At 44.4% G+C, this 16,076-nt stretch overlaps 1 protein-coding gene across 1 annotated transcript in view; it reads right to left on the bottom strand.

The window, feature by feature from the left end:
- Positions 1-213: 213 nt before the first annotated feature.
- Positions 214-16,076, bottom strand: part of LOC103186476 (A disintegrin and metalloproteinase with thrombospondin motifs 2) — a 95,226-nt gene continuing 79,363 nt past the window's right edge. The window contains exons 12-22 of the mRNA XM_007905541.2: positions 14,331-14,506; positions 13,765-13,898; positions 11,591-11,714; positions 10,772-10,852; positions 9,384-9,547; positions 8,070-8,229; positions 7,663-7,795; positions 6,388-6,595; positions 5,675-5,804; positions 4,117-4,221; positions 214-1,056 (exon numbers count right to left, since the gene is read on the bottom strand). Of these exons, the coding sequence (XP_007903732.1) occupies positions 587-1,056; positions 4,117-4,221; positions 5,675-5,804; positions 6,388-6,595; positions 7,663-7,795; positions 8,070-8,229; positions 9,384-9,547; positions 10,772-10,852; positions 11,591-11,714; positions 13,765-13,898; positions 14,331-14,506 (1,885 nt within the window). The 3' untranslated portion in view covers positions 214-586. The remainder of the gene's footprint in view (positions 1,057-4,116; positions 4,222-5,674; positions 5,805-6,387; positions 6,596-7,662; positions 7,796-8,069; positions 8,230-9,383; positions 9,548-10,771; positions 10,853-11,590; positions 11,715-13,764; positions 13,899-14,330; positions 14,507-16,076) is intronic.

Raw genomic sequence — 16,076 nt, 5'->3', positions numbered from 1 at the left:
CAGCGGCTGAAAGGAAGCTCCGTTGACTGTCCAAGCAAAGCCCGTCTTTACGCACCTGTTTTCTACCCAGTCTGACAGTCAGTCGGACGCCACACAGAAACCTGATGATTAGACCTGGGAATCCCTCTGCTTTTTCGGGGGCAATTGACTCCCGGGATAAACTGGGATCCACGAGGTAGCCCGGCACAGTAATAACAGGAATGTTCAGCACCATTCTTCCAAGATAGTTTACTGCGGTTTAAAAAAAAAGTGCAAAGATTATGGTTAATATAACATAGTGGCAGCGATGAGTTAACAAAGAGAGGGAGGTTTAGTGGTAAAACCAGGTTATTATGAGCTAACGAGTTGTGAGAAGAAGCTTTGAGAAGCGATGTGACATGTTGTGCCAAGCACTGACATTTTACAATTATTGGTTAATAAAGTTAGTAGTGTTTTTTACACACACACATATATTATATATATGTGTGTATGTATTAACACTGCTAAAACAAAGTTCGCACTGAAGGTGTTGCTTTTCGCATGGCAAGTTTGAAGCAGCTTTTACAAGGTGAATCTCTGCGATTTCCTCCCCTGACTGTGTGATCTTTTAGATCTCCTCGTGAGGTAAGCTATTTTCCTTCACTGATAAAACCCTCTTGTGCATGTTACTGTCCAGCATCTCTTTCCTCTTCTGGTCAAGCAGGAATTGCAGTCTGTGGTTGCTCACGATGTTCGGCCGGATAGGGGTGAGGATTTTGTGCTGTTGGACTCTCCGGTTCCTGACGTCTTGTGGCTTGTGCGTGTCGTCCACGGCGTTTCTCTCCACACTCCCTTGAGTGGTGTTCGTTGACCCAGAGACGGCGGTGCTGGTCTCCACGGTGGATGTGGTGAGTAGGGTGGGCAACACGGTTGGTTTACTGGGCTTAAGCCCCTCCGACTCGTTCCCTTTGCTCGTCAGCTGTTCCTCCAGCGAATTGCAATACTTGCAGCAGAGCTTATTGTAACCAGGGATAGAGCAGTACCGAGCCAGTACGTCCATACGACAGAATATGGACTTGTCCCCATGACAGTGGGCTTCTGTGTGTAGAGTATTGGGAGAGAGAGAGAAATAAACAGCAATTAGAACTGTAAAACAGAATGATCAACACTCTCTCGCTGGGACAAGTTAGTGCTTTAGTTAGTAGAGGTTTTATTGAATTCCGTGCTTCACTTTAATAGAGAAAAAGAAGTGAATTAGGTTAAAAGAACACAATATTTTTAGTAAGAAATTGTTGCCATTTAATCTGTCCGCCTGTCTGTCCGTCTGCTGTTCATCTCTCTGTCCGTCCATCCAGCTGTCTGTCTATCTCTTCATCTGTCTCTGTCTGTCTGTTTGTCTCAAAAGCATCTTATATTTTTCTTTTAATGCGAAAAAACAGAAATAAATATTTTGGTGAACTTGATTTTCTTTGTTTTTAAACTTGGTAACTTTTGGAATTGCTAAATCACTAAACGGAATTACAAATTTATCTGCGCTCCAATGTAGACAAAAGGGCAAGCCGCCAGTCAGTGAGACACTGATCTCGGAAATGAATTAGCGGTTCTTCTATGATTGACAATCCCTTCAGTTACAGCACACAGAGGCATCTCAGTCAGAGACATCGCTCAGGGGATCAGCCGTGTGCTTTATTTGCTCCCAACTCTGTTTCCAAAAAAAGTTTGGACCAAAAAATTATTTTTTTCAAAACGAAAACGGTTTAAAAAGCAACAAAAAAGACAACTTTCACTTAAACCGTCTCCTCGGAGAAACAAAAGAGATTTGCTTTGCTTAGAGAATTGCCTTTTAATGAACAACGTTTAAAATAAATGTGAGTGTTTGCGTTTTAAAAAAAACCTCAGCAGTAAAGTCCCATTGGTAAATTGTAAAACATCTGTGAAGTCTACTAATGGGGGAAGTGAAGGGGAGGAGAGAGCCGGGTCTAATCTTAAAAAGTGCACTTAAGTTATCAGGAATAGTTTAATATGCAGGTTATTGTGATAAATTTAGTGTCATTTAACAAAGACATCCATAATTTGAAAGGAGCTCATGAGCTGACTAGCTCTCTCGTGTAAGTTTGATCTTAGTTTTCACTAAGATGGGGTAGGGGTGGGAGGGGGGAGAGTATACAAAAAAAATAGACAATGTTTCATTTCTTGACACAGGATTTGATTTATTTGCAGAATGGAATGACAAAACTGGAGGAAAGCAGTTTTCCAGATCTCTCTGTTGGTTAAGAAAACACGTCAGAATTTACAAATGGTCACTCACACAGCTTGGTAATCAAGGTCACTAGTTTTACCCCAAAAAACTTTAAACTCAATGTGGACCGTCGGTAACAACAGAAACGTACATCCTCACAGTTATATGAAACGTTTACAAAATATCAAATAAATTATCCCTGAAAAAATCAAAGTGCATAATAGACCTTGTGCCAGTTACTGTGGTATATCTTATTGCACTGGTGAATTGGAGTAATTCAAAACATAATAATCCAGTTAAAAAANTTCAGCCTTTTTTTAAGGTAATAACAGAACTAACAGTCAAGCACATCTGCACAGTCAAAATCACTCGATATGTTAGGCATACAACAATGTCAGTGCAACAGATCTCTCTCGCACAAGCGAGAGATAAGCTTGCAATAGCTTATCCTTTCCTGTTTATATTTACCACACATTCTTGTGAATGTCCACTGATCTACTGTATTTAAAAAAATCACAACAGAAGCTGCTTTGTGATCACATGACAATGACATGTTTGGAAATGCTTTTTTCTTAATAAAAAAAGAAATTTATGATTTAAAATGAAAATGACTCAGATGTCTGTATTTCCCCCTCTGTCTATTCAAGCTTAAATATTTGTTTTTACCAAACCATAAAGTGCTTCATTTTGTTTTTCAATTTAAGTTAACTTTCCTAACTTTCTTGAGTTAAGTTAACTTTCTTAACTTTTTTCAGTTAAGTTAACTTTCTTAAGTTAACTTTCCGATTAAAGTATGGCTCTTTCGCTGCCCAAGTGTTGGTTCCTTTGTAACGATAACAGCCATAATCTGCCCTGTTGTCGCTGTGTATAGGTGAAATGTACGTCAAAATGACTTGACAAATTTAAAAAAAAACTTACATTAAATCTCACCAAAAGGCATTTTTCTAAACAAAAATAAAAAAGAATCTTCGTGAAGTATTACGATTTAGTCACATGGCACAAGATTAACACATGTGAAAAAAGGCATTTCTTTCAGACAATGTAGCGATGGGACATGAGATCATTTAAGCATGTGACAAACACAAATGAAATCATGAGCGTACTCTCTGAGCCATCAATCCTTACTCTACACTGTAGAAATGCACAGCAAAATGTCAAACTAAGGGTTATACCCACCAAAGCAACACAGGCAGGGAAACAGGAAGAGAGAGAGAGAAAACATAGGAACAGGAGTAGGCCATTCAGACCCTTGAGCCTGTTTCACCATTCTATAAGATTTTTNATAATTAAATTCATTATAATTATATTTATCATTTTATGAGAGAGAAAGAGAGAGAGAGGAAGGCAACGGTTGAGGGAAAGGAAGAATGAAATGATTATGTTTACTATTCATCCAGGTCAACTACTCTATGAAATATTTGTTTTTGACATAAAGAACGACAACGTTTTGGAAATATTAGCAGTTAGAAGATGCCATTATTGAGACGTGATCCCATTCACAATAAATTGTCTCGGTTTCCGTCTGAGGCGCGAGCGAGAGAGAGGGGGTAGGGAGGGAGGGAGGGAGGGACGGAGGGGAGGAGTGGGGAGAAAAATCGAAGTCACTCCTTCGTTACATACGTATTCCCAAGCAAACCAAAGTGCGTACAAGCCAGAGACGCTTCCCGTTGATTCGGAGGCCTACAGCATTCCTCGTTGCTACGTGAAGCCTCTCTCTTTGGATCTCCAACACTTAGTGTTGCACAAGCTCTACAGAAGAGACCCACCGTGCACTGGGGCCCCGGGAGGAGAGTTAGACCGTGTTGCAGCCGCTAATCAGACAAAGGCACCCCGCAGAGAAAAGGTCACGGAGAAGGGCACAGTCCACGTGAGAAACCGCATGCATTCAAAGGCAGGAGCAGAGTTATAACGGGATTTACTTGTCGAGACTTTCCGAATGGGAAACTCGGGATCGGGCCGGGAGAGCCACTGGATTAAAGACTTCCCGTTGGTGGAAATGAGCGATGTCTCCGCAGAGTTGTTTTCTGAGGGAAGGACAAAACAAAGATGTTTTTAATAATTATTATTATTACAATTAAAAATGGATAAAATTGAAAGAAAAAATTGAGGGAGAGGTTTTTTTTTATTTCACATTTTCAGCTATTCCAAGATTTAAACCACAACACGCACCTAAAGACACTAATTTCTTATCTTCCATTTGTTTCAAAGTAATCGGGATTGTACTTCATTAAACCAATATTATAATTCAGTGTAACTTATAGATTTATACAGAATGTGCAGCACGGAAACAGACTATTGAACCCAATCAGTCCGTGCCAGTGTTTATACTCCACACGAGTCTCCATTCATTCCTTACTCACTCTCACACCCTTCGATTCCCCTCTCCCTCAGGTGAAAGTCTCGCTTCCTATTAAATGTATCTAAACTATCTGATTCAACAACCGCTTCAGGTAGCGAGTTCAACAATCTCACTAGCTTCTGAGTGAAGAAGTTCTCCTAAAGGCTCTGTTGAGTTGGTAATTGGGGAAAAAAGAAACAACAAGATTCCATTTATAGAGCGCCTTTCACGTCGGGAGGACGTCCCAAGGCGCTGTACAGTTGGGTCAGGACCCGAGCAGTGGGGGGAAATGGTCAGGGTGAGGGGAGGGAAGGGAGGGAGCGAGAGGGAAGGCACAGTCAAAGAGAAAGGTCTTGAGACCGGCCTTGAAGGAGGAAAGGGAGGAGGCAAGGCGAAGGTACTGGGGGATAGAGTTCCAGAGCCTCGGGGCTCTGGACAAATTGGGTCAAACAATCCGAGCAAAGTAGTTAAATCTCGTGTATGGTGTATCCTGCAAAGTGCATTGGGGCGTCCTCCTGACATGAAAGGCTTTGTACCAAATGTAAATATTATTAGTTATTATTATCATTAATGCTCCAAGCTATGCAACATTTAGATTGAAGTGTGGCTTGTGTTAAAAGCTATATGATTATTAAATGACAACTATAATAATAATAATAATCCTTGCATTTGATATAGCGCTTTTCACGTCGGGAGAACGTCCTAAAGCGCTTCACAGAACACACTGTAAAGTGAATTGAGGGCGAACGCGGCAGCCAATTGCGCACAGCAATGTCCCACAAACAGTCGTAGATTGAAAATGACCAATTTATTATTGTTTTTGGTTTTGGAGGGATTAACTATAGTTAAGTTCCCAGGAAGCGCTGATATCAATGGTAAGCTATGAGGTTTTAGCTGGTTAGACTTTGGTTCTTGTCAACCTGCGCCTAATACTTTCTGGAATTAGGTAAGTGGGATCCATCCCTCCAGGGAGGGAGTGCGCATTCCATTCCAACAATCTACCTCTGGAGATTCCATGTATAGATGTATAGATGGAATGGATAGAATTCTCAGTTTAGTTTCGATACTCTGAAGAATGGTGATGGGTTTCCAAATGTGTCAGACACCCGACTGACCAACAAAATCAGTCAGTGACTTACTGTTACATGACGGAAGTCTGCAAATCCGCACAGTGTCCGGCTTCTCATCCTTACATAAGCCGATCGAGTTATCCCTGGTTCGACAAAGTGTCTGCCTTTCCTGAGTCCCGTTTCCACAGGTGACGGAACACTAAAACACAGGACAACAATAATAATATAATAATGCTTGCATTTGACACAGCACCATTCATGGCAGGAGGATGTCTCACAGAGCTCCGCAGCGCTAGATCTTTTAGGGCATTTACAGGATGAAAATTCCAATCCTGGAAAAATCCCATGACAGCCAATTGCGCACAGCAGTGTCCCACAAACAGTTGTGGATTGAGTGAGAAAATTATTATTTTTTGGTGGAGGGATTATTATCCCAGAATACAACCAGATTCCTACTTACTGCTAGGTAAACAGAGGCTTATGGAGCAAGGAAACGTGCCTGAGGTTTCCCCCTGACAGGAATCGAACCCAGGTCCTCTCACCTGTGCGACGAGCGCACTAACCTCTACGCTACGGGACTCCACAAATTGTTGCGTGTGTGTAGTTTGTAGGTGACCAATTTGTGCAAAGCGTAGTTCAATAAACACAATAGTAGGATCAATGGGCAATTTATCTGGGAGATTGTTTTTTGGGCAGCTCACCATCTGAACTTTCAGAGGAAAGATCCGTCCATCCAGCTCCCCCCAAACCCACCCCAAATCCCCCCAATACCTTTATCTTACCTGTGACCAGGGTCCTATTCTCCACAGGGCAGGGCACAGTTCTCGATTGCAGGGTCTCCTGGTCTCCGGCCGGTCGCCGTTACAGTACTTGCTGTGCACGGAGCGGTTGGTGCCGTCATGGAGAGGCTGAACACAGCGTACGCTACGCATCTCGTAGCCTGACTTGCCGCAGGACTTGGTGCACGGCTCCCAGTCGGCCGCTATCCATCTACAACATAAAACCTGCTTAAAGATCAGTTCTCTCACCCGTTTACACTGTGTGTGGGGGGACGGACTCAGAGCCAGAACATCTCTTGCGTCATTGAGCAAAACCTTTCCAACCTGAGGAACACTGATAGGAAAATTCTACTGAGGTCTCGATCATTTGGCAACTTCTCAAATAACACCTTAATTTCAAAGCCGCTTTATTTTTTTTTGCCACGAACTTACAAGAAACCCACTTTCCTTTAAGTTTAAGCCCGAAGTCAACAATTTCACACATTTTCCATTTATCCTTGCAAGGGCTAGAGAGCAGTGGGCAGATGGGCTGAAATCTCGCTCATCAATAGTGAGTTGGGTTTGGCGCGGGACTTGGTATTCACTGAGTGGAGGGGGCAATCGGGGAGGTGAGATTGTGGGAAGTCACAGAGGAAATTCCTTCATGCAATGGCAACTCCCTACCTCTCCAACCTGCTTACTATCCAAAAACAGAGAGAGCTGGGAACACTCAGCAGGTCAGGCAGCATCTATGGAGAAAGGAAAGCGAGTCAACGTTTCGGGTCTACGGTCCTTCGTCAGAACTGCTGAAGGGTCGTGGACCCGAAAAGTTGACTCACTTTCCTTTCTCCATAGATGCTGCCTGACCTGCTGAGTTTTCCCAGCTCTCTCTGTTTTTGTTTCAGGTTCCAGCATCTGCAGTATTTTGTGTTTTGCTTACTCTCCAACCCACTAACCACTGCCTCTGCTCGAATGACTCCAGCCTCCTGCATGTCCTTTGCGCCCTCCGTTCCACCATCGGTGGCCGCGCTTTCAGATGAATCTCTTGAACACTCTTCCTCTATCCCTCCCCCATTGCCCTCTTTTTCGCCATCTTGAGGTTGCACCTGAAGACCTTCTTCTTCAACCTTGCTTATGGTCACCTCCCACCTCCCCCCGGCTTGATGTCATGCTCTGCCACTGTCCAGCACTCTCAGATTTACCCTGCATGGGGGGCGCTATATAAATGCAAGTTATAAATGCAAGTTGTTGTTGTCGTTGTGTGGGGCAAGGCTGTGGAGGAACTGAGAGAGGACTTACATGGGCTGGGAGCATTCCTGCAGGTTACACATGCGCCGAATGGGCTTCGGTTTCTTGTTGGCATCACAGAAACTGCGATGAACCATCTTGGCATCAGCCTTCCTGCGGCAGCCATATCTTGTAAATTGGTAGCCTTGGGGCACAGAGATATCATAATACAGCACCGTACAAACTGGTATCTGAAACATTTGCGGGCGAAATGTGGCAGCCACTTGTGCACAGCAGTGTCCCACAAACAGTCATGGATTGAGTGACAAGATGTTTTGGTCGTCTAAAGTAAACTTATGTGTTTTGTAATTTATTTATTATTATTAATCATAAGAAACTCTCAAGTGTATTGGCTGAAGCGCTCCTGCCCACCCTGCCCCCCCACCCCACCACCGACAGGAGTAATGATGGAGATTTACCCCCTCCGCAGTTCTTGGAGCAGTGAGACCACCGTTTCAAAGCCCACTCGAAGGTGGCCATATCCTCCTGAAGCACCTCGTTGGTCATGGTGGCCAGGAGATCCTCATGGATCGTGTACTTGTAAGTGAGCGAAGACTTGGTGCTGCCATGTGGGATCATCTGATCAGAGACAAAAGAAGCATTGAGAACGTGTATAAGCCACAATGACGGGCGTCCTTTCGGTCCTATCATTCCACTTCCCACCCTGCCCGCCCCACAATCGGAGGTCAGGTCTACAGTCTTTCTGCCCCCATTCTTTTGAACTCCATTCCACAATCCCCTTGCCTCGTTCCCCTCCCTTGCCTCCTTCAAGGCCTGTGTCAAGATCTTCCTCTTCGACCACGCCTTCAGTCACCTTTCTACTCCCACATTCCCTGCCCTCAACCCCTCCTGATCCCAAGCCCCAGCTTGGGTGCAAATTCTTGATTGTCCAGTGCCGTTGGGACATCCTCCCAACGTGAAAGGCACTGTATAAATGTCATTTGTTGTTGTTGTTATTACATTGAATGTCCTTCCAAGAAGTGCCCTTCACCACCCTGAACCCGGGCCCTCTTTCCCTGCTGCCTTGGCGTATCTGAGAACATTGTTCTGACAAAATGCCGCTTAATAATAATAATTTAGCAAAATGTCCTTCTTGTGTTATGCTTTCCTGGCAGCCAGTGACACAAGATCAGCGCTTCAGCAGATTCCCGTTGGCGATTATTCTACATGTGATGGAATTTCTCCAGGGAGACTCTCTTACCTCTTCTCCTTGCCCCAACCCACCCTGTCCCCATCCCCAACCCCTTTTCTCCCCACCTTTCTTTGTTTGATCCAATTTGTGCAATTTGTCTCAGTGCACTTATAAGTAACTCTAACTCACGTTTTGAATTATTAATAACATGACATTAAAGATGCAAAATGAAATTATACTTTTGAGATTGCAGATTAGTTGCTTGAGTGCCGCAGAGCAGAACTGGCTGGTGTTTGCGTCCCATTGTCGTGTTCCATGGGGCGGGACTCAGTGCTGGAGCAAAGAGTGACCTCTGATAGTGGGGGCGGGGTGTATATGTTCACAGAAATTAGTTTGACCTCAAAGGAACTATTGATCATGCTTTCAGTCACCCTCTCACTCCCCCCTACCCTCCACCTCTCTTGATTCAACCCTCAGTTCGGGTACAAACTCTTCACTGTCCAATGCCTTGGGATTGGGACATCCTTCTGACGTGAAAGATGCTACATAAATTTTCTGCTGTATACAAATAGCAATCCAGGCATTTCAGGTGAAATCTTACCAGAACCACGATCCCGTTCGGCAGGGGACCAGTCGTGTGTAAGGACTCCTTGTCGTTGTCATTGGAATACTCCCAGATCACTCCCATCTCGATAAACGTCTTGGATTCCGGCATATCATCATCTCCATTCAGGATGAAATAGCCCGTGGCTTGGTTCTTGATCACTAAGAAAAGGAACAATAGCTGTGAGACATTTCCTGCCAATAGATGGGCTCCAGTTGTGATTACAGCAGATTAGGGTAGAAACTCCATTCATCCTGACTCTGCTTGTTATGGTCGGTGGAATGTTTGACCTCACTGCCAACATTTGTTTAATGCAAAGAAATTTAGAGCATCTATTTATTTTCTATTTTTTTCCTTCCATTGACATAAGCTTTTCTCCTGACCCCCTCACACTGGGGTGCAATTCCACAGACCTTGTAACCCCACTACCCTCCCACCCCCCAAAGTGGCTGTTGTCTGTGTGCGATCCTTGGCATTAGGTCACTCGACTGTAGAGGGAGCAACAGATCAGCCTGACCTCTCCTCATCCGGCAGCCCTCACATACACATATTCACAGTAATAACCAATAAACAGACACTGTAGAGGGAACAGGAGCAGGAACCTTGGCTGGTTTCGCCCTTGCTGACCATGGAAAGGCCCAGGGGCAATTTAACCTCCCTCAAACACACCCTCAACTGTGTCCAGCAAATTCAGCACAGACCTGGATTCCAACTCCGAGCTCAAGGACAGTAAGATGTAGCTTTCTCTCCACTCCACCAACAGGGTGACCCCCTTAATGGAGTGAACACAGGTTTATTTAAGATATTGTGTACCAGGTCTTACACCAATTAAAGGGGAACAAGTTAAGGAGTACCAGTCATTAAAACATAGGAACACAAGAACATGAGTAGACCATTCAGCCCCTCATGCCTGTTCCGCTATTCTATTAGATCATGGCTGATCTGTACCTCAACTCCAAATACCCACCTTAACCCCATATTCCTTGACACCCTGACCTAACAAAAACCTATCCACCTCAGTGTTGAAAATTTCAATGGATCCAGCATCCACAGCCTTTTGGAGGAGAGAATTCCAGATTGCCACTAACACTGGTGTGAAAAAATGTACCTGATTTTACTCCTAAATGGCCTAGATCTAATTTTAAGATTATTCTCCATTGTTCTGGGTTCCCCACCAGAGGAAACAGTTTCTCTGCAGCTATCCTATCGAATCCCTTTATCATTTTAAATACCTCAATCAGATCACCCCATAACCTTCTAATCTCAAGGGAACAGACCACAAGGCCAATTAAAATGATTGCTCCACATCAAGCAGAAGAACTCAGAGACCCACGGATTGTATTAGTGATTAGAAGCGTCACAGGAACATTGTAAGAAAAGCTTACCCAGATAATGAGGCGCAGCATTGGTCTCTTGCACACTGACATAAGTTGCTCCAGCTGGAATCTCAAACATCTTCAGATAGCCTTTGATATCGGAGAGCAAAGGAGGAACTGGGTTAGACTGGAAAATAGTTTTGGGAGTGTAGCAGACTTTAACAACTCTCCAATGCAAAGTTACATCGGAATAGAAAAAGTTGCAATAAAATTGATCCTCAAGACAGCAAATAAATCACAAAGTCCCTGGGGGTCTGTTTTCTTACAGGTTACCAGGTTGAAACAGTTTGACAACCTAAACAAAATCTCTCCCCTTCCTTCAGTGCAATTAATGCAAGTTGTTGATCCCCAACCAACAGCAGTCAGGCCTTCAGCCTCTCTCCCTTTGGAACACCATCACACAGTTCTTTCGCCTCGCCCCCCCACCCCCCCTTGGTTCCTTGAAGGTCCATATCAAGACCCTCCTTTTCTACCATGCCTTTGGTCACCCTCCTACCCCCACCCTGTCTGCCCTCCAGCCCTCCTGATCCCAACCTCCAGCTTGGGTCCAAGCCCGGCTATCCAGCGCCTTGGGACATCCTCCTGACATGAAAGGCACTATACAAGTCTAATTTGCTGTTGTTGACTTTGTAAACTGTAGGGAGATTTCACTGTCAAATGATAGGAATGGAACTGTAGACGAGCTGGCCAATTTGCATGCCTGTGTTCTCACTTGTCCAGCACCTTGGGATGTCCTCCCCACGTGAAAGGTGCTATATAAATACAATTTGCTGTTGGTTGTTGTTTATTGTTGTAGCCTCTGATGTTTACTGGTAAAGGAAGGCTCACCTGCTTTTTTTGGTGCTCTGGAAAATGTGCCTTTGATCACTTTGCAGTGAGAATTGTCCCCGTCACAGACACCACATTTGTCTTTCTCCTTGGTGGAGCCGAGCACCTTATCACAGCCGACTGTCTGAAAAATTCAAAGATCTTTTTGATTTTATGATGACCAAAAGTGCGGTCAAAGAGTTAGGGCTTGAAAGAGATTAGGAAGCGAGTGAGTGAGCAAGTCAGAGCGTCTCAAGGATAATCATAATAATAATCCTTGATTTGATATAGCACCTTATAAAGTCGTCAAGACATCTCAAAATGCTTCACAGAATTTACTGTAAAGTGAATTGACTGTATTTCGATGGAGTTCTAGAGAGTGCGACCGCAGAAAGGATGAAAGCAGAAAAAGAAATTTATTGTTGAAGAGATGGTCACTGCTTTACATTCACACGGAACCCGAGTTTATTTAAGATATTGTGAGCTGTGAGCCAATATTGAAATAGCCTCTAGATTTCCTCTCAGGATCAGAGGTGAAGAAATTCGAGGTTATTTTGAATTAGCATCCAAAATCACAGTTACTACACTTCACAGTAAATCATGTGAAGTGCTTTGAGACATCTTCCTGATGTGAAGGTACTGTATTGTATGATTATTATTGTTATTATTATCTAAATGCAAATAAAAATGACAGCTTAAATATAAAATGGCTTAGTTAAATGATTAAAGCCACTTAATAATAGTATATTTTTCTCGGCATCTGAGAGCAAGTCATTTCGCCCACAAACTACATAGTCACTCCACTGTGAAGCGCTTTGAGACGTCTCAACGACGTGATAAGGCATTATATTAAATGCAAGGCTTATTATTATTATTAAGTCATTGAGCACTGGGCAGAATCTAATCCACTTCCGGAGTACCTTTGTGCAACATTGAAAAGGAAAGTGGGCTGATATTGGAAACAAACTCAGGGTCTCGACAGTGGTGAAACACAGTAACACAGGGAGGCTGAGAGCTGCTATCGGGTCTTAGTTTAATCAGACAATACTACAGTGTGCAACGCCGAATGTGACAATGATGATACCTCAGTGGAAACAGATGGTACCTGGAGGAATCAGGATTGAAAGCCTCCAACCCCAGCTTTTAAATGAAAAGTGACCTTCTCAGTGATGCCATGGCATTAAAGCAATAAAACTGAAACAGCTTAAAAAACACTTATCTACAGAGCAATTTTTTTTATATCGGGCAATCTTCAAAAGGGTGCTGTGCATCTGTGATATTAATATCCATTTATCAGGTTGCCTGGAGCCAGATGGAACCAGCTCTCAAAATCCATGATAATCTCCTAATGTTCTTTCCGAGCTGCTCCTCGGAGCAAACCTGGGAACACAGGAACAGGAGAAGGCCATTCAGCCCATCGAGCCTGTCCCGTCACAACTCAACTGTGGGTTACTCACAACTCAATTGCACCTCCCCGGCCTCTCTATATCTCTTCATACCCCTGTCTATCAAGTTTATCAACTATCACGAGTCCCGTAACGTATTGGTTAGCATGGTCGCCTTGCAAGCGAGAGGACCCAGGTTCGATTCCCAGCTGGACAGGACAAAAACATAGGTAAGTTTCCTTACTCCACACGCCTCTGTTTACCTAGCAGTAAGTAAGAACCCAGATGTTATTGATTGGTGTATTGTTTTCCAGGGGTAATAATCCCTCCAAAAAAAACAAAATTGGTCATTTAATCCACACCTGTATGTGGGACACTACTGTGCATGTTTCGCCCACAAAACACACAGTCAATAGTATATTATATTATACTGTATTCCGTGAAGTGCTTTGAGACAACTCAACGACATGATAAGGCGCTATATCCAAATAATAATCCTTGCATTTGATATAGTGCTTTTCATGTCTTCTAGACGTCTCAAAGCACTTCACAGAATATACTGTGAATATTATTGTTATAATATGCAAGTATTGTTATTATTATTAATTTATCTTTTCAATGATTCAAATGACTCTGCCGCCAATGACCTCCCGAGGAGTGAATTCCACACTCCCACCACCTGCTGCTTGAAAAGGGCAGGGCAGGGAGGGCAGGGTCCATCCTTTCCTTGCCCCCACTCTGCGCCCCCTTCCTCTCCCCATCTCCCCCGCTCTTCCCCTCGCCCTTCCCTCCCGCCCCCCTGTCACTCACCACACAATCCCCTCGAACGCAGATGCCATTGGGCTCATTGTAGGAGCAGCGTGTTCCATCATGCACCATTCTCTTCATGTACACAATCTCTCGCATTTCCTTGGATTCACAGGTCAGGTAACACCTCTGCTTGGCTGGTAATAGATATTACACTGAGTCACATAACAACAACAACAACAATTTCCACTTACACCGTACCACGGAGCAGGGTCTCGAAGCGCTTACATTTCCTTAGCTTAATTTCAGCACACAAACAGGTCAGAAAAGTTATTGGAGGCCAGGACATTAGGACTCACTTAAAAAGCAGCTCAATTCTGTGCTGAGGGGGACAGTTGGGTGGGTGTTCTGGAGGATGAGATCCGATGGCCCAAAGGGCCTTCTTCATCTGAACCCACCTTGTGATCTTTCATCCTTCAGATGAGACGTTAAACCAAGGTTACATCTGCCTGTTCATGTGGACGTTAAAGATCCCATGGCACTATGTCTCAGGTAGATAACATGCAAACAACACTCATGCCCCCAATGCTCTCTCACCCCGCACACAAAATAACACACGGGTTGCTTACGATCACTGTGCTCGTATGGGAGCCATTCGTGTTTGCTGTTCTTATATTCAAAGTTGCTGTTCCACTGTCTGCACTGTTGTTCTCTGAAGTCCTCATAATGTTCAGGGCAGTCTTGAGTGCTGCACAGCTGATATTCATAGCTCTGTCCAGAGCAGCTTCGCCCACCATTTGAGGGTCTGGTGGGGAGAGGAAGCGGATCGTTAATTAATCAGGAAATAATCCCGGGTGGGGGGGCGTTTTGCATACATCAAACGGAAAAAAAACAGCTTTTTTTTTTCCAAGTCTTTTTTTGGGGCAGCATCAAAAAATGGGTGAAAAATCAAGAGAGGTAAAAAAAATTTACTCGGGTAAATTTGGGTCATGGTCTGGCTATTTGAAAGAACTTACTCACTCCCTTTCACTGCCTTTTCCCCATCCCTCCTCTCGCTCCCTCCCTCCTTACCACTGCAAGTAGTTCCTGTTTTAGATATAGAATCATAGAATCTTATAGCACAGAAAGAGGCCATTTGGCCCAACATGCCTGTGCCCCTTCTTTGAAAGAGCTATCTAATTAGTCCCACTCCCCTGCTCTTACCCCATAGCCCTGCACATTTTTCCTTTTCAAGTACATATTCATTTCCCTTTTGAAAGCTACTATCAAATCTGCTTCCATGTCTGTCTAGTTCCCCCTTGAAAGCGAAACAGCTTTCTCTTGAGCAGCTGAATTTTTTTCAATATAAAATAAGAATTGATCTCTTCAGATGAACCATTGATTAATCAGCATGGGTTTTACAACAACAACAATTTGTATTTATACAGCACCCTTTACGCCAGATGGCATCTCGGAGCGCTTAACACTGGTGGAGCCCAATGCCGAGCCAGGGTGAGGGGAAAGGTGACCTCAGGTCGAAGAGGAAGGTCTTCAAGTGTGACCTGAAAATGGGGAGAGAGGGAAGGGATTGAGAGAGTTCCACAGCTTCGGAGAGTAGTGACTGAAAGCACGGCCGCTGATGGTGGGGCAGAGGGTCCAGGGGACAAGGAGGAGGCCGGAGCCAGTCAAACAGAGGTAGCGGGTAGTGGGGTAGGGAGCAGGTTGGAGAGATAGGGGGATGTCAGGGCATGAAGGGATTTAAATACAAGAGTGAGGATCTTGAAGTCGATCCACTCTGTGACACGGAGCCAATGAAGTTTGACAAGGACTGGGGTAATGGAGGCACGGAGTTTAGTGCGGGTAAGAAGGCGAGAGGTGGAGTTTTGAATTAGTTGAACTTTGTGAATAGTGGAGCAGGGGAGACCAGCGAGGAGGATGTTTGATTAGTCGAGGTGGGAGGTGACAAAGGTGTGGACATGGGTTTCAGCAGCTTTCGAAGTGAGGTAAAGACGGAGGAAAGCAGACCTGGCCAGGGCAATGTGGCAAAGGTGAAGCTGGAGGTTCTGGCCAGGGACCGGGTGTGGGGTAGGAAGGAAAGCTGGGGATCGAACTGATCCTAAGTTGCTCACGGGTTCGTGAGTGCTAGGAGAGATCGGGGAGGTGAGGAGGTCTGAACCGCAGGAGAGAAGATATTGACGGGAGCCAAAGTGTATGGCTTCCGTCTTGTCAACGTTCTAAAGTCAAAACGAAACCTGGCAACTTGTGCGGAAAAAATGGGTTGACCAACACCAAGGTCAAACCACATGCGAATCTGCCTCAACAACAAAAGCAACTTGCATTCATACATTCCCCTTCACCCGGAACAGCATCTCGGATTGCTGTACAGAGGCTGACGG

Source organism: Callorhinchus milii, unplaced genomic scaffold (genome assembly GCF_018977255.1).
Source record: "Callorhinchus milii isolate IMCB2004 unplaced genomic scaffold, IMCB_Cmil_1.0 Scaffold13, whole genome shotgun sequence".
NCBI lineage: Eukaryota > Metazoa > Chordata > Chondrichthyes > Chimaeriformes > Callorhinchidae > Callorhinchus > Callorhinchus milii.
Note: the sequence above shows the minus strand (reverse complement) of the source record. Positions and strands in the feature narration are given on the sequence as shown.